The following is a 24261-nucleotide window of genomic DNA, read 5'->3' on the forward strand; positions in this document are numbered from 1 at the left end:
TGTTTTAATAGTCAGATTGCTCTGAAGATGGGAGGTGATATTCTATTCATTTTCACGTTCACACAGACGGTGATTTGAACTGCAACGGCAGTTTTAAACTGTATTTCCTTTATCCTGTAATATGACTTGATCGCTTTAAACTCTGCACACTGTTGTTATCAGCTGTTCCACCATGGTTTCTACCTCAACCTGTAATAGATGTATCCTTATTGAAACGGTTACATTCAATGAAAAAATAAAATGAATGTGCAGGCTTACAATATGGGCAGTTTATACATTAAATAAATCAATAGTATAGTGGCGATATGCTCCAAGTGGAAGGGATTCGCCATTAAAGCAAAGAAGAAGAAGAACTCCGCACAGTTGATCTCTTATCCTGGAACATATCCTGCTTCGGAGCACAGACTAGGTTCCAGGGTAAGTCACCATGGAGATCTAGCCCGCTAAAAAGTAAACCAGCTTCGTAGTACCGGAAATCCCAGAAGTTATCTTGCTAAACGAAAATCCTGCTTCGTAGTATACCCCCCAAGTTAGGTTGCAGGCAAGAGCTCAACTCAGTGAAAGCACTGCCTGCTGACCAATCAGAGCTCAGTGTGCGGAGTTTAAAGCGATCAAGTCATATTACAGGAGAAAGGAAATACAGAAAAGCTGCCGTTGCAGGAAAGACGGCCGGCAAAAATCACCAACTGTGTGAACGTGAACATTAATAGAATATCACCTCCCATCTTCAGAGCAATCTGACTATTATAACATTAGCGTTAAGAAAGCTTACTTAAATATCTGCCACAACATAAGTAACCGGATCAGAGTAACATTAAGTACAGTCCGCGGCATATCACATCATAATGTATCATATATTTCCTTATCTGAGTCAGCTGAGCCGTATCTGGCCGTGCAACACTCACAGTGTCACTGTATGCATAAGTATTATTTTAAGCAACACATTAAGTTGACAAAACACTCGAGACAAATTTAATTAAAGTCAGATCCACTCGTGTCTTAGACGGGGCAGTGATATCATAAACCTGTTAATGTATGCATTCAAAACACTTTTTCTTTTACCAGCTGTATTCACCTTGCAGGTGCAGCTATGTGGCTGACTTGGCTGACTTACTTGGGCTTATTTTTACTTTAGCTTTGAATCCTCACTGAGTGGAGGCTTGCATGCATGAGAGCGGATACAAAAAATATCTTCAGCTTTGAAAGTGTTGATCATCACGTTGTGAATCTATAGAAGGTTTGTAGTAAACGGATTCCGTATGCCGTTTGTTTTGTAGAAGCAGATGACAAACGGTGATTTTCAGAGCATGTGGAACTCGCGTTTAGTTTCATGTGTCGGTACAGTAACGACAATTTATGGTTGTGGTGCCTGAGATGTTACACGTTTACTATTTTAAAAGAAGACTAGTTAAAATACCTTAATATATTCTGTCCCCTTGCCTTGACTTCCCCTTCTACGGAAGCCCCGAGATATAAGTGAGAACAAATATGTGATCCATTTTTTTTACAAACGATTTTTTCTCTCCGGTGTTTATAATTCAAAGAAATTCTGAAAAGAAGTTGCCTCTAGGCTTCCGTAAACACTGCACAGTTACAGTTTTTCTCAATCGCTAAACCCACTATTTAGAATCAAAATTCCTTTCATCAAACCAACAGCACAGCCATCGAAACAGAAAAACATTTCTCTACAACAGTATACCATTTATCATTGATATCACACAAAATGCAGATGCTAAGCAGTGTTTTGCAAAACAGATCACACAATTCTCTAACTGAAGTTACAATTCTCTACACAAAGATCAAAAATCTTTTGTGTAACTCATGTCTACAAAACAAAAATAATCTTCTCACAGTGGATAACACTTCCTCATAAACTTAGACCATAGCTACACTAATTGACACTTGATGTGCAAAATATTAACACTTGTTATCAGTCAATCACCCCATTGAAAAAGGTAACTCCATGGAATGTACTGTATACCTTACAGCAGGGGTGTCCAAACTACGGCTCGGGGGCCAAATGCGGCCCGCGGACCATTTTGAATCGGCCCTCAGCAAATTCAAAAAGTATAATGCAATACGGCCCACAAATGAAACTCGTGCTTGTCTTATATTGCACTTCTTAAGTGTACATGTAAGAATACATTACACAGCAGTATTCACGTGGTAATAAGACCACTTCTCAAATAAATTCAGTCAATTAAAGATGGAAACATATTCTAACATATCTTAGTTGATAAGACAAAAGCCCAATAACTTATTTACAAGCTTCAAATACACCCTTTCTATTTCTCTTTATTATAATGAATCTGAGCTTCTGTTTTAAGGGATGAGCTGCCAACACTCACAAGCATCATTTACCTACATTTGGTTGATTTTGCTAACTTATACCTGAACTTATGAGGCGATATACCTCTAGTGAGTGGCCCAGCCCTTCATATATTTTTCTGTATGAGGCCCTCGGTGAAAAAAGTTTGGACACCACTGCCTTACAGTAATGATGTTACATTGAAAACATTTACATGATAGAATTTGCATGACTGTACTTAAAATATGTTTTTAAATGGTGCCGGTAAAGCTATAATAGTGTTGATATGACTTGCATAGCTCTTTGAGATGTTCATATGGGGAGGATTAGCTATAGCTGATACAACATTTTTACAGTCAGTAATTGTGGTCTTTTCCTTTTTGCACATTGAGAAATGTTCTTTTTTGTATTGGGGTGAATTGAGTACTTCACTTCCATGTAAATGAATTGCTCACAGCTGACATCAATGAATTTCCTATAGTAATTGTAATTAGTGAGAATCCTATAAAAGACCTCCCTCACTTCAGTAAGATGTTTGTCAAGGGTGGTGTCGACACGCAAGGAGATATTTCCCACGCTGCCTTGCAAGGGAAGACATACGCTGTGACGTAGATGAGGCTATGTGGCGAGACAGACGGCAAAGAGCAGATCAGTAAAGCTATATAGATCTCATTCTCTGCTTTACTGCTGATTTACATCATTTACCCATGTTATTTTTTTTCCAGTGTATTGCTATTCATCTTTTGTTTCTGTTACGGTGCTCTACTGAAAATGAGACATAAAAACAAGGACATAGTTACAGTAACACACTGTTTTTCCTATATGTAAGTTTGTTTCTCCCAACTTGTCAGTTTTCCGTTCAGTTTCCAATATCGATAGCTTGAGGTTTGTGTATTGATGATTGTAGTCAGTATTTAGTGTGCCACTTAGTAATGACTGTTCAAATAGTCTTCTAATGAGCTGACAAATGTTTGTTTTTGTTAGTTTTGAGTGCCTTAGAGCACTTTGCAAGAAATGTATATTGTTATGGTAGAATGTGTTATTATGGTGACCGGAGTTTCAGTTATGAAAACACATTTGTCTCATTAGAGGACAATTTGTTCTGTTTCGATCGACTTATTCTTTTTTGTGACCAGTATTTTCAGTTTTGGTCATGTTAGTGCATTTTGCAAAAGATATTCAGAGTTATGGCAAGTGTGTTTCTGTTTAGATGGCTATGTTCTTGTTTTGAAGAAATGAATTTTGATTCTAAATAGTGGGTTTAGCAATTGAGAAAAACTGTAATGTGCAAACCAAACTATTCAACTCTGGCAAGGCTGTTAAATCATGTCTGTTGATAGTAGCTGGTATATACATTACTGTTGTAATCTATGTCGAGAAGAAAGGAAACTCAATATACTGTAAAGAGGATGCCTGAATGAAAAAAATAATATTATTATTGAAATGAAACGGTGTTGTATGAAAAAGACAATTTGTACTTGTTTTTGTCATTTTAGAAATTTTATTGTTGATCAGTTACATTGCAAATTGTATGTTAGTGATGTACCAATAATCTATCTTTTTTTATTTACTGGTACAGCAGAACACACAGAACACATAACACAGAACACTCTCAGAAATTAAATCCTGAATGCAAACAAACTACCTTCAACTGAACAGCAACAAATCAGATATTATCCTAATCGGACCCACATCCCGCACCAACACCACCCAGAACTTCAACATCACCCTTGATAACGCCACACTAACCCCCTCTACTCATATTCGCAACCTTGGAGTAATTTTTGACAGCCAGCTCAAATTCGATAAACACATAAACCACATCACCAGGACTGCCTTCTTCGATCCTCCGCCCCTCACTCTCCTTCCCGGCTGCTGAAACCCTCATCGACCACACATTCATCACTTCAAGACTGGACTACTGTAACAGCATCCTGTATGGCTCATCATCCAACATTCTAAATAAACTGCAATATATCCAGAACTGCGCTGCCCGCCTCCTCACCCACACCCGCTCCAGAGACCACATCACTCCCGTTCTATCAAAACCTGCACTGGCTCCCTGTCCGTCAACGAATACACTACAAAATCCTTCTGCTAATACACAAAGTTCTCAACGACCAGGCCCCCCCCTCCCCCTACCTCACCGACCTGATCCACCACCACACCCCTTCCTGCAGCCTTCATTCATCAGAAGCGAACCTTCTTTCTATCCCCACACGAACCAAGCTCCGAACCTGGGGGTACAGAGCCTTCTCCATCGCTGCCCCCACCCTCCGGAACTCCCTTCCACAACACATGACTGCATCGACCCCCCCACCTTCAAAACACTGACCAAAACACACCTCTTCAGACTGGCTTCTAATTTGTGAATGATGTTGTGTTTCTGTTTTAATATTGTTTTTATTCTATTATAATATGTGTGGTTGTTTTAATAATTTTTTATTGTATTACATCTCGTTTTATCACCACTGTAAAGCGTCTTCGAGCACCTGAAAAGGCGCTTGGAAATTACATTTATTATTATCATTTTTGTTCCTAAAAAGGTGGAATTGACTCAATATAACAAAGCTAAAACAGTTAAAAGGAGTAAAAACAAATGAAGAAAAAAAATGAACATCTAGAAGTTTCTTTCTCCGACGCATTGATTCTGCCAAGTGAGTTACAGCTCGTTGATGACGTCACCTGGAAGAGAAAACCTTGTGTTATTTCCCTGTGGACTACACATTTACCGTTTCAATACGACACTTACAGAAACCCTAGTTTTGAATTCCACTTGGCACAACAGTAAGAATGAAGTCATCACAGATCTTAACAATGTTACTTACTCTGCACAGGGGGAGCTGTACTCAGTGACCGCCTCATCACCTGCAAATATCAACACAAGCATCAGAAACAGGGTGAGTAATACGAGGGAGGAAATACTGTGTCGTTGTATGGAAGCCATGAGAAGTTAGTAATACAATGTTTAATTTGTTTTCCCTTTGCTTTTTTTTATGACTTAGGAAAACCTTTGCTAGGAAAATGTTTTACGTTCCTATTTCTTATTTAACTGTGACAGAAGTCTTACCAGATGAAATTAAAATTTGTTATTCTTATTTTGGGCTCAAGAGGCAGGAAGTGAACCATATGAATCAGACATGTTTCCTTTCAGGTATATGCTCCCTGTTTTTAGAGTTCTTGGAAAAAAAACTCAGGTTAAAGAAAACACGAGTGCTTTTAGTTAAAAGATCTGTTTATGGATCGAAAAAGAAGAAAAATCGTCCTGGCAAAACTAATGTCCACCTCTTTTTCACAAATGACAACATTTTAATATTATTTATCTTTGAAAGATTTTCTTAGCATACCTTTTCTATAAAGTGTTCTTGACTCATAAAGACAGGCGAGAAGACAATATAAATCCAAATTATAAAATGGATCACAAGGGGAAAAAATAATAAATAATAAATGTTGCCTCTCAGGGCTTCCGTACATTTAGTTAACTTAAAGAAACTGAGCATCACATACATTACAAACTAAGTAACTATGAAGCTCTTACTTGTCTGGTAGTAATCGTAGACTTTGACCACAGCTGGTTTCAGATTCTTGACAGGAACATCCTCCTCCAGTGTCACACTGTATATCAGCGTCTCATCCTTTTTCAGCTGCAACCACAAAAGAACAAACTCATACTTTACTATTTACTTTATCACAAGCTCTGCACACAGGTCGTAATGGTTTCAATAAATGATACAAAATAAAGGATTAATTCATGCATATCTGAGGCACACAGTTGGTGCTTCCTACCCCGTCTAAGTAGATGTTGATGTATCCTTCGTCCAGATCCACACGCTTCACTGAGCGGTCCCTCTTCAGCTAAAAATAAGCACAGAACACACAGCCATCAGTATACACCAATATACAAATATATTATGTAGTATGAATTTGCTACAGTCTAGTACTGCACAGACTACATGTGTATTAAAGTATCTAAACACGTGCTATTCAGTGGAAGAACTGACCAGCTCCAGGGAGCTCTTATCCAGAATGTATCCAGACAGCAGCTTGATGTTGATGATCACCATGTTGGTTTCCTCTCTCCTGCCCTGGTACCTACACACACACCCACCCACCCACCCACCCACCCACCCACACACACACACACACACACACACACACACACACACACACACACACACACACACACACACACACACACACACACACACACACACACACACACACACACACACACACACACACACACACACACACACACACACACACACACACACACACACACACTTTTAGTTTTTTACAGTTCAAGGAGCATTGAGATGTTTTTTTGTTATGATTGACTATTTGCAACAATATTTGCACCAACATATACAGTGGAATAAATAATTATTTGATCCCCTGATCCAAATGTTTTAAGTTTGCTCACTTTTTGACACACAATATCTAAAAGATAAACATTTATTTGCTTTTAAAAGTGTGAAATAAGTATTTGATCCCCTTGCAAAACATGTCCCATGGTGGAGAGGTTTGAATCTGATTGATTGATTCTGTGGACAGGTGTCTTTTATACAGGTAACAAGTTGATATTAGGAGTCTTTTTTAAAGGAAAAGGACTTCTGTAAGCGGTCTGTGGGAGCCAGAATTCTTGTTTGTTGCAAGTGGATCAAATACTTATTTCCCACGGCAAATACATTTATATCTCTTATATGATGTACATTTCTGGATTTTCTTTTTGATATTCTGTTTCTCATTAGTAAAATGAACCTACCATTAAAATGATAGACTGTTCATTTACTTGTAAGTGGGTGAATTTACAAAATCGGCAAGGGATCAAATGATTATTTCCTTCACCATATTACTGAAACTAAAAAGGTTTCCAATCTCTATTACAGCTAACACACACACACACTGTACCTGACATGCACAAAGAGGATGAGCTGGGGCCTGTTGATGTTGCACTTGGTCTTGGTGTTGGTGGTGATGCTGAAGGCAGAGAAGTCGGGGGGAGGGGGGATGTTGTAGTGCATGGAAATCTGAGAGAGACAGGTCATCACAGTCAATACACAGTACAAAGGAACAATACGCTTTGATCAAATATTTCAGTAACTTAAAAAAAAAACACACCTGGATCATTACAATATCATATACTGCTTTTACTTCTTAGTTTATGTCAATTTTAGCCCTTTGTGTTGCGAGGCTCTTCTTTTTCTCGTCCTTCGAGTGCGCCGGACGCTCATGCAAATATTCGTAGTGGCCAAACTGTTGTTCTACAACTTCTGCATCATTGGGCCCAATATTACTTTTCCCCATTGACTTACATTGGGAAAGAGATGTCTGTAAATCAGCAGATCATTTAAAAATAAATAAATAAACAAACAAACCAGTATGAACACTTGTATAGCCCATATTTGAATCATTAGGGTTTTAAAATGTGTAAAATGCACTAAAACCTGAATTCAGTTTGATCTTCTCTCTCCATTCTACTGAGCAGAGAGAGGGAGATCGGGGGCGGGGCTTAAGGAGAACTCAAGTGTGCATGCTCTATGAGCGCACATACGGTCACTTTGCTCTCGACAGGCGGCATGATGGGTCATTTGTGACATTTTGCTCTCATACCATTTGGGCTCCATGCGCCACAGAGCAACTCTCATAGGAATGAAGGAGGCCCCTCCTCCTCCGCAGTATCCAGTTCTCTTTATACACCCATGCCCCGTACCTGTGCCAGGACGCAGCTCTGGCCCTGGGCCGTGATGGTGTATTCTCCGGGGACCTCGCTCAGATTCTGCTCCTGGTACAGCAGCCTGTTGCTCTCATCCACCCTGAACTCTGTGTTCAGTCCTCCCAGTGAGGTCACTGTCACCGTCGTGCTGCCCTCCGCGCTGTAGGTGGCCGCGCCGTACTTAGCCAGGGCCTGGAGGGCCACCACCGTGTCCTGAGGGACGGAGGGGTTACAGGAGGAACAGAAATGTTGGTTTGAAGGTGTTTTAAATGTAACCTTAAAATATGTTTTTATCGAGGTCTACACTACATCAGGATTACATGTTAAAAACAAACAAGTTATAGGATTAAGTGTTTGTTTTTCTGGCGTCTGTGGGAAGAGAAACAAACTGACCTGGGGTTGTCAGGCAGAAATGGAAGAGGTACTCAGAATTTATACTTTTTGTTGTTGTTTATACTACAAGTAAAAGCAGTGACACTCAATTGTAAAAGTACTCTGTTACAAGTAAAAGTCCTGCATTCAAGATCTTACTTAAGTATATTTTGATCCCAATATTTTTGTATCCAAGGTGTTAAATGGTGACCGATAGTAATCATTTTGTATACTGCTGCTGAATATCTTAACCTATATTAGCTTATAATGTGTTTGTTCAAGTAACTAGTAACTTAAGCTGTCAGATAAATAGAGAGGAGTAAAAATTACCACGTCTGCTTCAAGTAGAAAACTCAGGTAAAGTAAAAGTACCTGTCATCAGGTCAACATTTTGAGAAACCCATCGGAGTATATGCCTAGGGTTTTATAACGGGTACCTGGTCTGTGGGTGTTTTACGTCACGTAGGTTTTTTATAGTTGAGTGGTGCTCACTCAGGGTGCCATCATTGCAAGCATTAACAGATTTTAGTAGGATTAATAGACTAATTAGTATTTTTGCATGCAATTGTTGCCTCACTTATCTCTCTCTAGATAACAGCTGATTTTTACGTTGCTACGCCAGGTGTCACTAAGAAGAGTTTTCCCATAAGCCACCTGTGTGTAATGTGTGTTACCTGTGTGGAAGAGAAGCCCCCGTACGGGTTCTGCTGCTTGACCAGCCAGTGCACGATGCTGATGGAGTAATCCAAGCCGAAGTCTGGCAGGGCCGGACCGGAGAGCAGAGCCAGCAGGACGTAGGAGGTCATCTCCACCTCCAGAGAGTCCAGGCCTTTCCCAGAAACCCCGGCTCTCTCCCAGTGACGGGAGCCACCTGTCAATCAGAACAGTTGATTCATCCTTAGAAGGTAAGCAATGACCGACCCTGTGCACTAGCTCGGTGTGCTAGGCTTTGTAAGAGAACTTTTAATCGTCATTTGGCAATGTTTTTTAAATTAAGGTGGATAATCCTTAATAGAGGCTGAACTGCATGTTCTAAAAACTAAAAGCATTCATGTTTCCTTCAAGGTGAGTTCTGATTTTCGTTGTACTTCAAACAGAAGCTATTTTGTCTATTCGGTGTCTTTCTTGTGATTGCAAATGCATTTTAATCTGCGCTTATGTGTTCAGTCTTATTGCCTCTTATGGCTAGAATCTGTATTAAAATAACAACAATATCCTGACAAAAAATAAATCTATTATTCCAACATTTAATTTTTAACAGTTTATTTCTTAAAGATAAATGTTATTTTTTTTCAACTGCCTTCATTGCTTGAAAAAACTGCTTTCAGTGAACAGAGTTCAGGCTTTCCACTTTAACTAAAATGTCACTTACGTTTAACAATTACTTGCAATCTGATGTAAAGGAATATTAAAGCAGTAAAAGAGAAATATGAATGTGTTCAAGACTTGCACTACAACATCTGCTTCCTTTCAGCACATTTGAACAGTTATGCGGATTTCTTTCAATATTTAATTGCTATTTGAACTTCGCAGTTTTTTTAATACTATGTCATTCTACAAATTCAGCTTTAGTAAAACATTTATCAAGGTCGAGCATTAACTTAGATTAAGGAGAAAAACTGAGGTTCAGATGTCGCTGATTCCACCGTCTTACCCTGCGTGTTGGACTTCTGGTTCAGGTAAGTGATGAGTTTGATCCTCATCTCCTCGTCTCCAGCCAGAGTGAAGGTGTAGGACAGCAGCGCGGTGGTGTACAGGTTTTCTTCTAGCTGGGAGTCCACTGATGCCTTCAGACAGCTCAGGCACCTCTGCACCACGGGGTCCTGTCACACACCCAGCACCCACACAGAGGAAACAATGAGCAGCAGAATATAAAGGAGGGAGAGAACTGTATCAACCACAACAATTAACCATATTCATTTTGTAAATGAATTTGAAGTCATTTGAACGGAAATATTCAACCACAGCCTATTTCAAGATGAAGAGTCAAAAAGAACACAAGCACACATTTCTGAAAGGTAATAGTGAAAGATAAAAAGCAATGACATCCACTCAATATTCATGATAGTGCATTTTTTGTAAAATTCCAAACATTTTGTGTGACACTACATGTGTTAAGGTAACACTTCAAGTAATAGATCAACATTTACTTTTTTCCCTGTTAATTATTTACAATAAGATATTCCTTTTTAAATGACAAGTTGCCACATTTGTGTTGAATTAAAGAGAAATCCACAGTAAGAAATATACAAAGTTAGACACATAAACACCTGTGTATTTTGGATGTTTTGCTCTCAAAATTGTCTGAAAGAGGAGAAGTTATGGGAGCAAATAGCCCAAAGTTTTAATATTTACCAAGGCATGAAAACAATTTTTAGTGTTTGACCTAATAATTAATGTAAAGGATCCAGGTTGCAGAATATTTACAGTAGATGTATCATTGTTGCAGTACAAGCACTTATCAGACGAACATCATATGATAACATTTAAAATCAGGAATGCAACAGGTGGATATCAACAATGAAAGTTCATCAGAGATCGAGACTCACGGAGGTGTTTGTGTCGAGCTCCAGCATGGCAGCTGTGATGTAGGCCGTCAGAGACACATCGTCACTCACTCCTCCCTGTTAGAAACATCACAGGAGGAACAGTCAGAAAACACACTTTTATTCATGTCACTGTCAATACTGGCAACTTAAAGAACAAAAAAATGCATGTACATGGCACACAAGTTGCTATTGCGGTTATGTTGAATACAATATTTATTTTCTAGGATCCTGCAAAAGCTGCACTAAACAGGTGTGGGATTCTTTACACTCAACACTATTTTATTTAACGTAGTAAATCCTTTTCTATCTACAACATTACATTTGACTGGGCCAGAAGAAAACCGGGGCTGCAGATCTTTATAACAACAAACCTTATCTCATTTGCATCCAAAGTGTACCCCCTTCTTGTGATGAAAGTGAGAAGGGTTACGGTATTTAAAGTGTATGATTAAGTTAGATGTTCAGAATGTATTAAAGGTGTTACAAGGTGAATGTGCCCTGTATTCAGCAGCTAATGCTGAAGAACTTCCTAGATGGGTGGGAATCTCCGTGTGTGTGTGTGTGTGTGTGTGTGTGTGTGTGTGTGTGTGTGTGTGTGTGTGTGTGTGTGTGTGTGTGTGTGTGTGTGTGTGTGTGTGTGTGTGTGTGTGTGTGTGTGTGTGTGTGTGTGTGTGTGTGTGTGTGTGTGTGTGTGTGTGTGTGTGTGTGTGTGTGTGTGACTGAGAATAATCCGTCGCTCAACACAGTCTTCAGTTGACATTGAGAATGATCTATTTTCAGAGCTTTTTATCCAATACAACTACTTTCCAAAACACATAGGTACTGGCATGTGCCACACATATTTCATTTATTTTGGTGTTAGTTGGCTTGAAATGTTGTAGTTGGATAGGCTAGAAATAATCAGTTTGGGATATTTCCTCTGCTGTTAGGGTGTGCTGCTTGCAGGCAGGCCTGGGGCTATCATCCCTCCCTGCACACAGCTCTCAGAGACAACATGGAATTTTCTCCTCACATTGAATTAATTCTCTGGTTTATGTCTTATAGGAAAATAAACACCCACGCAGAGCTCTAAACGACTAAAGGCAGATGATGTGAAACCCTATATTCCCAGCTAAAAGGTCCAAGTTTCAGACTGATGTCGTCACCTTCATGCCGTTGTGGAAGAGTTTCCCCACAGATTGGATGCAGCCGTCAGGCCGCTGGAGTTGGGAGAGCCAGCTCCGGGCTTCTTGAATGTACTTGTCGTCCACAAAGATGTACGGTTTCGCCCCGCCAAAGGACTTCATCACGAAAGAGGTCAGCCTGGAAGGATACAAACACAAAGTCTTTATAAACAAATCCAACCAAGTGGGCCTGTGTTCAGTTACCCCCAAATGAACCCTGCTATTCCTCGGAGCCCAGAATAACAATGGGAAGTAAAATATCCACATATTATATTCTGATTAGTGCTGTACATAGATTCAAAAATGTAATTGTGGTGGTCACAATAATAATCTGTGATTAATCACATTAATTTAAATATTAGTATTTACTTGGAATGTTTGGGGGGGGTATAAAACAAATACATGTGCGGTTATAATAAAGAAATGCAAGTGGTAAGAGGGTTTTTCACTTTAATACAACATGATTTCCGAATTGTTGCCAAGAAGTTCGACAACTTCCCGACACTCTAAAACATCGGGAGCATTAATGTGGTAATGTGACATCCCTAATTTTAATGTTGTATTTCAGATGTAATGCATCAAGAAATGTTCACAATAATAGATACATTACATTACTAAGCATTTTGTCTTTCTTAACAGTATTGGTCAACCCTGCTAATCTTTACATTGACCAAATTGTCTGTTCAAGGCGATTATTGCCATGTTGTCATATACTCAAAAAACATTCCCGCAGCTGTATTTCCAAGAGTAATGAAAAAAATCTACACATAACCAAATGTGCAAATGTTCATATAAGATGCTGATAATAGTAGCTTGGAAAGAAATCTATAATACAATTTATTTGACTATAGTAAGCCCTTTTTTTTCAAGTTTATTAGACCATTCCACCCGATCTCTGTTTGGAATTCTAATTCAATTAAAAACTCGAGATCCCTATTTCCTGCTCACCACAAACACACACCCACACCTCACTGACAAAAATGGGAGAAAAAAAATCCACGTTTAAAAAAGAAATGTGGAAAATTGCAAGGTCTAGTATTCCTTTGTGTATATGCTCTGCCCAAAAAAAGGCCTCTTTACTGGGGACTCCCAAAAAACGGCCAGTGAAAGCTCCCTCAAACTCACACTGTCCCAACATTTCCTATTCCCCCTTTCCAAATGTGCTTTCTGTATCGGTGAAATTAAAAAGACATAATTTATATTATTATTTTTGTGTTATATCCCAACAAAAAATAAATTACAAAATAAGGCACGAAAGATATTCTTATTTAAAAGATATGACACTGGTTTTGCCATCAGCTGTTAATAAATATAGAACATGTTAGGGCTATTACAAGTCATTAGCTTTATCCTAATCATCATGTCGTTACAGATGTTGAGGAGGGTTACTGACCAGGTGTTTCCAGACTTATCGCTCTTCCCGAAGGCGCTGTAGGAGCCGTCGTCGTGCTTGTAGTTAAGCTCCCTCTGATATCCTGCAACAATCACACACACATTTACGAAAAAGTCAGCTTTGCAGACAGACAAAAACAAAAGAAGAAGAGTGCTGGGGGGCTACACTGGTGAGGGCCAGTTGTTTCACATGCTGGTGAGATGATGATACAATCCCAGCAGACTGCTTTAAATAATACATCAAGAGTCTGACGGCCTATCAGATGTCAGAATACTGCACAGCGTTCATACTGTACTTGGAGACGAGATTTACACTAACTTTTTTTTTTTTTTCAAGATGAATGAGGTGACATTCATGAAACATAGGGATCTACTGTCTGATGCAACACCTTGTGAACTATTTTCCACTTTCACTGTCTCTCAAAGATGGCACTCACCGCTCTCTAGGAAGCGTGTGGCTTTGTCCAGAATGTCCTTGGTCAGCTGTTCTGTGCTTTTCAGGTAGTTGAGGATGAAGATGTTGGGCGCAAACAGCAACATGTTCTGCTCCCCACAGCCGTACGGCATGGCCAGGAGCTTGTCCAGGTTCTCCATGGCCCGGCCCATCAGGTCCCCTGCAGGAGCAAGAGGTCAAATATAACACCCGCACAACATTTCATTCTTCGCAGGTTGGAGGGTGAAAAGTTGGAGCTGTCAACGTTTACACCATGATTAATCTGAAAACCGTAACGCGTTTAAAAAAACAAGTTTGACACAAAATTCCTCCTGTATTTTCAGCACAGATGTTTACCATGAATCTGGACAAGCTACATATAAAGTATAGACAGGAGAGCTCTCCATGACAAGGTCAGTAATTCAGAAATCTTGTTAAAGTTACAGCATCCGATTTCTTTCACCAGTTTGTCATGCCACCACATCTCTATTCGTTTTATCTCCCGCCAAAATACAAGTAGAACCTATTATTTTAAACTTTTAAGATTATTATTGTGATAAACACGATATAATGTTGTTATTGAATGACAGCACTATTCAAAATACAGGAGAAACTATTTGCTGGTTATCAAAAGTATTGATAACTAGAGTTAAAAAAGAGACAAGAGAGACTGTGTGACTGACCCAGTACAGAGACAGAGGCCCTGGCGGATCCAGCCACAAACATCTCGGGCAACAGAAGGGAAATATTCTTCTCCACAGGCCCTTCTGGAAACAAAGAACAGAACAAAAGAAAAAAAGGTTAAAAAACAACTTTCCCAGCTTGAAAAAAAATGCCTGTATAGAGAGGTGTGTGGCGCAGTGGTTAGAGCCTTGGTGTAAGGGGAGCACAGGTGCAAACAGGTTCAAACCCCACTGCAGTCAGCATGTCGTTGTGTCCCTGAGACACTTCACCCCAAATTGCTCCTGTGGGGATTGCCCACAGTATTGAGCATGTAAGTCGCTTTGGATAAAAGCGTCTAACAAGTAACATGTAATGTAATGTAATGCAACTTAAAGCAGCAGCTAATTAGTTTAGCATTTAACCACACATAAAGCAATAGCTTGGCATTCTTTTTGAATGGATTAACAACAAAAAAAAGATTAAAAACAACATGTAAAATGTTAATTAGTGAGTTTTGGAGAGTCTCTACGCTAAGCTAAGCTAATCGTCTCATGGTTTCTTAGTGATGAATGTTTTTAACACTAACAACGTAGGGTTGTATTGATTCTGTGTATTTAGTTTAGCAACCGTATACAGGTGTAGATAATATTTTATCATCCCTCACACTCAACCCCTGACCCTGACTCTGATCTCCATGACAGAATGAGAGATAATCAAGATGGCCGTTAACCCAGAGGCTTCAGATTACAGACGCTGATACACAGGTTGTGTGTGTGCTCACCTGCAGGACAGAGGAGAGCGTTATGACTGACCATCTGTGGGGTTCCTTCAGCCTGGTGGAGACAGAGACAAAGAGAATGAGATTGGGTTGAAGATATACGACAGGAAAACTGGAAGGCATTGTAACAAGTGCAATCTTTGTGTGTATCCAGCTTCTAATACAAGTTATTCCTCGGGGTGCAAAAACTATAAAAAATTAATCAATTTGAAATGCTGTTGCCTTGGGCACCATGTTCCTTCATCAACACAAACAGTTAATTTGGACTAATTCCCAAAACTAAATAACATTCATCGTCCAGCTGACCCAAACTAGTAAACCAAACGTAGATAATCTGCCGTTGGAAATAGTCCCAACATTATTGACCATGTCTTTCTGTCTGAGTTATGTTAAACTACAGCAACAAGCTGATTTGGAAGGAGTCTTTTTGCTGGTTTCAGACAGAGGGTGAAAAAGGGTGCAGTATGAGAAAGATATATACCTTTTTGAACATTAAACACAGTGTAGAGGCACAACATACAAATATGAAAATGAGCATAATAGGGACCCTTTAAATAAAGTACATTTACGATTTTCATCTTCAGTAGAAATAAATGGCCAACGTGCCATAAACAGGGGAAATAAAAAACTGCCACTATCATTCATCAAAAAGACTGGACACAACAAAGCCAAATAACAAATATAACAGGGTAATACATTTGTGTTGTCTAATGATAAAACAAATTATATTATGAAGTATTTTAAATGTATATAAATTCCTCTTTAGAGAAGGCTAGATACAACCACACTACCAAACATGGTCTGCAGCTTCAGATGGTTCATTCTTCTCAAATCCCTAAAATAGGTAATTTCCCCAAATATGAATGAACATATTGTCCATATCAGTAGTCAAACTCTTCTGCTCATGCCACCTTGTTTCTCCGGTGTGTTGTGTTTGACAGAGACTCACCTCCACCAGCAGGGTGCGGACCACCGTGTCGATGTTGCCCATGTCGGGGACAGTTGCCACCTCGTTGCCACACCGTATGTTAGTCTTCATGGCTTCAGCGCTGACCTTCAGATTCACCTGACCTGTGGGCACACATACAGTCGTATTGATTATCGCTTCCTGTCACCCTGTCACTTTTTGTGTACGGAGGCAGAAACAGTTTCCTGTCTGCTTTTCAATCCAACTCATTATCCTCGACACCTCCTGTCTGGTTTCCTTCCTCCCCCTGTTTCCCCGTGTTATTCCCTCTCATTAATCCCCATTTGCTGCCTTATTATTGCGCTCCATCTCCCATCCCCTCCCTCCCTCCCTTCACAGCCCACAATCCTTCACACGGAGGACTAGTACAGATCCCCCCCCGAGGGAAAGGTTTCGGAGTGTTTCGTCAGAGATACTACCTGACTTGTTAGTACAAGTGATTGTCAGCATTCCTCTAAGAGGAGCGAATTTGACATTCATCAGAACCGCGTCTCCATCACTGCTGATGGAGGCTGATATAAATCCTCAGCTTTCAGACCAGGCAGCGGTAAAACAACAAGCCGCTGTCTTTGCTTCCAGCAGTGCTGACGCAAAAAGCTGTCAGTGCCCTCAAAGCAGATTAAATGGGGCGAAGCCTGCGAGCTAGTTCAGGCAGTCAACTCGAGCACTTATGCTGCATTCATACATAACGCCCCTTGCCACTCTGCAACCAACCGAACAGAGTCTCCTTAATATGCCGCTCTATTTAACCTGCCAGTTCTCTCTCCATGCATTGCTTGCTGCTGCTATTGCCGCAGCTACCTTTACGTCGCTGCTGCTTGCCTGCCCCACCACCACCCCAGCTTCCACCCCAGCTTCCACCTGTAGGCTCGGGGGTTAGTTATTTGATCATCACTCATCGTGCTATGTATATCTATGGAGTGATGATGCCCGAGCCTAGTCGCCAAACTCAACTATATGCTGCTTCTAATAAACATGTTAAAGAAACACGTGAGTTGTCTGACTGAATTACCGGTAGCTTGTTCTGTCTCATCTGTGTCACTGAGAGTGGAAGTTTAGCATTGACGGAACAAACAATTAGTATTCAATAATAATAATAATAATAATTAGCAACAAAAGCCACTCGGAAGTATTATTTGCCGTAATTATGAGGTAAACTGACCGTGACTAAAATGAATAATATCTCAAACAGTCGGACATTTTTTTATCGAAGCTGAAAGCTGATATCTTGCACAGATATTAAATTCAAATCCAGAACGTATTGGTGCCAAGGTGCCCCAAAAAAGAGCATTGAGGCTTACACATTAGGACCATATTTCTTAGTGTTCTAGACATCACTACTTCAAGCCACAACACAGTGTTTCATGATTATCATTATTATACTATCTCCAATATGGATGTTGTTTTTGTAGTTTTGAAACAATTTCCCCAAAAATATCTAGAAACCTTATAATTTATATTTTTTCAACCAGAATTTGAATCTTAATTAACACCCTATGTATGACAAATTACAAAATAATTATGGATATTTCAGATGAGAGATTTCTGGGTGTATTTCTTTCTGTGATTTTTCTCACTCGTTGAAAAGGGAAAAGCTCACTTAGCAAATGTGATGTCACATGTTTTTGAACTATCAGGAGTTTAATTAAAAAGGTGGATTAATAGGTGGATTCAAAATCAACAAGGATGTTTTTACAGCATATATTCACTTTTAGTGCTCTTTTTAGTCATACAAATCTAATGTTACTAAGCAATACTTCACATCATGGTTTTTAAGGAGCTTTAAATGGTCAAAAAGGCCAAACTCTCGTTTTAATGTCCTGTAAAAAGAATTAAGCTCTTTCCACCGACCACCAAAGAATATATGGAAACTACGTGAACAAAAACCCTGACTGCCTCATACTGTATAATTTGCAATAGCATGTTCATGTTTCTAAACGGAATGCGCCAGCCATCAGTACCTAGGGTGGTTGGAGTTACAATCCACGAGAAAGTCCTGCTCTGCTCCCCGCCCAAACACGCACTGTACTGGCAGCCGTCGCAGTTTCTGGAGGTGTACTGGTCGGAATCAGCCAGAGTGATTTTAACCTGCAGACACAATCAAAGACAAACATAATCAGAAATAAAAATATATAAAATACATGTCCATTATCATCTGGCCGTGGACAACAACTGGAAATTAGCAATGTTGGCTAAAGCTGCCACATTTACTGTTTTTTGTGACAGTTGATTCATGGGGACTTTCCACAATTACATCTGCAACAGCTAGAATATTTACCATAATGCACTTGGAGAGATAGTTGAAGACTGTAGCTTTAAGTGTAAACACCTCCCCTCGGATGACCGAGTAGGGCAGGGTGAGACTGACAAAGAACGGCTGGAAGGCGACAAGCGCCACGTTGGGCGCCACGCCGAAGCCCACAGATGAGACGCAGAATGCTCCAGCTGCCCACTTAGTGATGGTGTCAGGGACCGTCTTCTCCAAGTTCACTGAGCCACTGCCTCTGTTCAAACAAACAAGCAAGAGTCAAATAAAAAAGTAGCATGAAAAAATACATAATGCTTAGCAAATTCCATGCATTGCTACTGCACATGAGAGATTAGTGAGGGGATCATCAATGTCATGTTTGCCGTTAGGAACTATGAATGTCTGTACAAAATTAACTTTTGCTAGTTGGCAAAAATGCAGGTAAAAAGTACTTCTGGGGCTCGGTATTCCAGGTATGTTGTCATAAACAAAAGTATTGCATAAATATGAATTTGTACTCCATGGTGGTGCAAGGTAAAAAGTATTTCAGTTATATCCACTGGGCACCATAAATGTATGTACCAAATTTGTGTCATAGGTTTATTTCACTGGGCACCATGAATGTCAGTAAGAAAAGAAAGGGGGAAAAAAATCACCAACGTTATGGTGGCCTCTGGGAATCATGAATGTCTGCTCCCTACTGAATTATTTCCACAACTATTGGATGGACAAATACAAATATTATTTAAACAATAGTTACATTTATAAAAAATTTAAAAAGGCCCTGGAATCATGTATTTCTGTTTGTATCCCTCCAAAAGGTCAGTATTGTATCAAACTTCATTATTGCAAGCACTATTGAAAAGTCCTGCGGTGTGAACGCGCCTTGACAGAGGCAGCTCATACAAGATACATTCTTCCTGTTCTTACCTTTCACAATAAAATACCTAGATATATATGCAAAACATTTAAACTAGGGGAACTCAAATTCAGGGCATTTTGTTTAAAAAGGAACTAAAAAAGGAAATAGAGGATGATGTTGTACCATATTTTTTTCATATAAAATAGGTGACACTTATATTCCAACTTACCATTGAACCAATTTTGCAACTGTTGCAAATGTGTAACATTGCCAGTATGGACAGTTTTGAAGCATTTTCAAATTGTACAACTTTGTCCATTCTTTATTAATTGTATGGAAACATACTTGGGATTTATAACCAGGTGTAATATTAATTATTGGCAGATTCTAAAGTGTAACGATTTGCCGTTTGTTTACAGTTCAACATCATTTTTTATTTAATATATGGGGGTCATGGATTGCTTTTTTTCACTATTTAGACAGAAAGTGAGATGATTAATCATGAACATTGATTTCCTCTCAACATAAATAAACAAATTAATCTTTCTAACTGAAAAATAACTTGTTAATGATATAATGCCTATATTGTCAAACGTAATGTGTTTGCTCAGACGCACGTTTGAAAGTCACAAATGTCTTATTTTTTCTTCCTATTCATATATGTTGTTATTATTACCCCACAGAAACTAGGTCCCAGATCCAGGTTTCAGGGAAGAATGTCCTGAGAGTCTCTTTCTTCTGCTCCTCTCCACCACCTGGACTTTGTGCCATGCTCGGAGAATATAGCTCTGGGAACACACGAATAAAAAAACAACAATCAAATTAAGCACCACCGAGTGTCAGCAGAAGGTAATGCAAATAATAATTAAAAAAATATGCAAAAACAATATACGAATATATTTTAAGATCATGTTAAGTCATCTGATTCGTCTCTACATTGCTGTTTTAGTCTGCGTTCTTCCAATTAGTGTCCACAGTGTGCCTATTGAGCCGTGTTGAGCAATGTGGGACAAGCCCCGATCTAGCCCCTCTCTCTGCTGTCAAAATGAATGGGTGCTGTAAAAACTACACTGCGCATGCTCAGAGTATTTTTCTATCCAATGTGTGCGGCCAAGAAAGTGTTTATTAATGCTATACATGCATAAATATGAAATGAAAGTAATAGTTAAATCACATTTGACACTTCATAAAAAGTAAATGTGAATTTGTGTTTTTATAATATTTTTAATTAATAATACTAATAGCAAGTGTTCATCAGAATCAGTAATTTGTCAAGACCGTCAGAAGGTTTTTGTAGTTTTGTTAAATAACTGCTACTCTTTGTTAAATGTATTGTGTTTATATATAATATCAGCCAAATGTCATGCAATGATATTTTTTGCCTTAGATTATGGATTATATAAACAGCATAATCAGATATTTAAGAACTCTAGTTGAATTAATTTAATAAAAATGGCATGTCAGGTGTATCTGACGGAGTTGACAAAATCAAGTTAGGAAATGAATAAATGTAAATTGTACTAAAAAGTGTTTTGATAAAAAAGGTGTTCCCTTACCTGATTAGTTGGCTCATTCCTTTGTCTAATAAATATACCACTTTCAAATAAGGGTTGTATTTAAAACTTGTTTTGTAACTTACCTCAAGAATCAGTGCTGTAATAGTGTACAGTATATTATATTTCTTGCCCTACTGTCAATAACAATGGACCATATCAGTAGCAAACTATAAAACATACTCCTATAATAGGTCCATGGATAGCAGTCATTAGGTTTTCTAATATCGGAGTTGGTCACAATTTTGATCCCGATTCCCTAGAAGGGGAAAGAGAGAGATTATTAGTTAACATACAAAATATGAAGTCATATTTTGTATATGATTGGTCACACATTTCTAACGCAGCCACACAGTTTTAAGTGACCCTGACAGAAATTACAAAAGGATACATTTTTTCCTTAAAAATTAAGATTATATCTATCAATCTCAATATCTACAGCCCATTATTTAAAAACAATACAAAAATGACATGTTTCACTTTAAAAATGTTGTAGACGTCATTCTTCTGATTGTTGTCTGGAAAGTAGAATGGGCGACGATCAAAGGGCCTGATTCCAGGCATTGGTACTGGCAGAAACTTGCAGGGATTGGAGTCAGCGTCTGCAAGCTCATAGCTGTATCCTGAGAGCTTTTGCACAGGCAACCGGCTGTACACCTGCATAAAACACACATGAGTCAGTCCAAGTAGAGGTCAACATCATCATCATGTTCCTAATACAACATTTATTTTCCTTTTAAATCATCTTAAAAAAAATTAAAGGTCCCATGTCATGCTTTTCTGGTTATTACCCATCCCCTTGTGTGTTATGTAGCTTTTTATGCATGTAAACGGTCTGCAGAGTCAGAAACCCTCAAAGTACACCCTGTAGCGAGTAAAACTCTAAATACCTGTCTATGCTGCCCCAGAACGCCTCGTTGGAAATGTTTCTTTTTCCATGTTTTTGTTGCTGGTCACAGTGACGCAACAACAACCAAATGGGCCAATCCGTGGAGCTCCACACACACACACACACACACACACACACACACACACACACACACACACACACACACACACACACACACACACACACACACACACACACACACACACACACACACACACACACACACACACACACACACCCTTATATTTTCTCAGTCACGCTACTCCGCGGAGTTTCGCCGGCACACACTCACTCAGCCTTATCTTTTCTCAGGCTGTGAGTGTGTGGCGAACTGTGTGGCGAACAGCCTGGCTGTGAGTGTATGTGTGTGTGCTCAGGCTGAGTTCCGCGGTGTCTCGCAGGGGTGACCCCACGCAGTAACCAGGAAACTAAACCAGTAACACAGCTCACACTGTACGCTCCTCGAGCCTCAAAGGGCGGAGCAGCGAGCCCCGCAACGTCCTGCCAACATGGCTGCTTTTTTGGTTGCTAACAAACGCCATTGTAACACATAATCACTAATGTTCCGCTGTAACGGTGGTGGACTCATCAGAATAGAGCGGGCGAGCTGACCAATCAGAGCACAGTGGGCTCATAGGGAGGGGGGGGGGGGGGGGGGGGGGGGGGCAGGAGCTCCAACAAGCCTTTTAGGACAGAGAGTGAATACACATACTTTACAGAGATGCTGCACGAGAAACCAATGGGATTTTGGAACATTGAACAATGTAAATCTATTCTAGTAGACCTCAACGATGGAATTATGATCAGTAGAAATGTCCATGTCATGGAACCTTTAAATTCAAATAAAAAAAGACCTGCAGAATTCAGGCAAAGAAAAGCTGTACTGCTGGGTTAATTTCAAATTCAGTGTGGATCTGGCAGCTGACGGTGGAAAAAAGGTATTTGTAATGCCTTTATCTGGAGATCACAACTTGATGTTTTTGTTTCTATAACTGGTCAATTTATGTTAGTTTGCGGGAAAATCAAAGACTGATTTCTCAATATAAATAGTGTGAATAGTCAGTAGCTAGGCCTACTGTACACAGCACCACAGGTCAGCTCTGCTGAATCTTTCTGTGAAAACTGTAGGCTATAAAAAGTGTAAAAAATGTAAGCTCTATGTTAAAAAACTGTTAACTGATAAATGAAAAGGACTGATCTGAATGTTATCTTTAGCAGAAAGTCATTGCATTTAACAATTCTGTAGAGTCAGATCAAGGTCAGATCAAGGAAAATCATTACTGATCAATTCCAAAGACATTTCAGGGGCTATACTGTATTATCATCCAATATCATACTATCTTCCAATATCATGCTAATGCACTTGACTCCAGTATTAAGAGGAAGCAAAATAAATGTTTAACTAGGTCGATTTGTAACGTTTTCTTTCTCTCTGTTCCATCGGGTTTCCATGTCTAGCATAATGGACTAGGCTACAACGACATTTGGTTGTGCAACCGTATGTTGCGTAATGAGAATCCTTGTTTTCTATCTATACTATTTTAACTTCTAGATCCTTTTAAATCCATGCCTTGTTTTAAGCATTAAAAACATCATGCTCAGGTGTGCGTAAAGATATGACATGGTTTCATACCGAGTCAACAGTGAGTTCCTGCTCTTTCTGCAGCAGCAGGATGCTCTGGTCGATGGCTCTGACGGAACACATGGAGCCTGGGTGAGCCTGCAGGGTGAGCGTGGTCTTCTCTGCTGGAAGCTCCTGGAGAGAGGAGAACCTCAGAGACACCTGCAGAGAAGACACCGAGGTGGGGAAGCATTAGTTTGACAGCCCAAACGAAGTGAAGAAGTAAAGACCTACTGTATGGTAAAGACTTAAAACCATGAAGTTGAATACCTTGTTATTGAGGCAGAGACTGATTGGGAAGTCCATGCTATCGGCCACAAGCTCCCCTTTGGGCATCATAGTATAAACGACCACCTGGGCAAAAGGTGCCAGGTTTGTAACCTGACGCAGTGGCACAGACAACTCTCCTTTGTTGACTGAACCATGGCACACAGAGAGAAAAGGAAATTACATATGAAATTATCACAATAAGTAAACACAAATAATGTACTCTTCTCATTCAACTAACATAATATAATAACCTGCGAAAGTAGCCTGATGCTAAAGTAGGTACCAATAGGCACATGCATATATCTGTTTTTATAAATGCCCAGCAGGTGGCGACTTCACTGGTTGGAAAAACTCTGAACGCATAGAAGTCTATGAAAAAAAAGTCCTTGATATAATAATTTGGTAAATATATTCTTTATGAGTTTATGGTTTCATTGAGTAGTTTTAATTATTTTTAATACATCATGATGTTAATTT

The 24261-nt window shown here is 39.4% G+C and overlaps 1 protein-coding gene across 1 annotated transcript in view; it reads right to left on the reverse strand.

The window, feature by feature from the left end:
* Positions 1–4485: 4485 nt before the first annotated feature.
* LOC307040870 (alpha-2-macroglobulin-like) overlaps positions 4486–24261 on the reverse strand; it is a 28711-nt gene continuing 8935 nt past the window's right edge. The window contains exons 14-36 of the mRNA XM_079684069.1: positions 23785–23930; positions 23527–23676; positions 21485–21661; positions 21188–21263; positions 20128–20239; positions 18620–18845; positions 18303–18429; positions 16324–16445; positions 15378–15429; positions 14617–14700; positions 13938–14114; positions 13502–13583; positions 12091–12247; positions 10946–11020; positions 10051–10219; positions 9071–9267; positions 8022–8237; positions 7220–7338; positions 6310–6400; positions 6095–6163; positions 5847–5952; positions 5137–5176; positions 4486–4993 (exon numbers count right to left, since the gene is read on the reverse strand). Coding sequence (XP_079540195.1) covers positions 4990–4993; positions 5137–5176; positions 5847–5952; positions 6095–6163; positions 6310–6400; positions 7220–7338; positions 8022–8237; positions 9071–9267; positions 10051–10219; positions 10946–11020; positions 12091–12247; positions 13502–13583; positions 13938–14114; positions 14617–14700; positions 15378–15429; positions 16324–16445; positions 18303–18429; positions 18620–18845; positions 20128–20239; positions 21188–21263; positions 21485–21661; positions 23527–23676; positions 23785–23930 — 2774 coding nt within the window. The 3' untranslated portion in view covers positions 4486–4989. The remainder of the gene's footprint in view (positions 4994–5136; positions 5177–5846; positions 5953–6094; positions 6164–6309; positions 6401–7219; positions 7339–8021; positions 8238–9070; positions 9268–10050; positions 10220–10945; positions 11021–12090; positions 12248–13501; positions 13584–13937; positions 14115–14616; positions 14701–15377; positions 15430–16323; positions 16446–18302; positions 18430–18619; positions 18846–20127; positions 20240–21187; positions 21264–21484; positions 21662–23526; positions 23677–23784; positions 23931–24261) is intronic.

The sequence above is a fragment of the Notothenia rossii genome, assembly GCF_949606895.1.
Source record: "Notothenia rossii genome assembly, chromosome: 5".
NCBI lineage: Eukaryota > Metazoa > Chordata > Actinopteri > Perciformes > Nototheniidae > Notothenia > Notothenia rossii.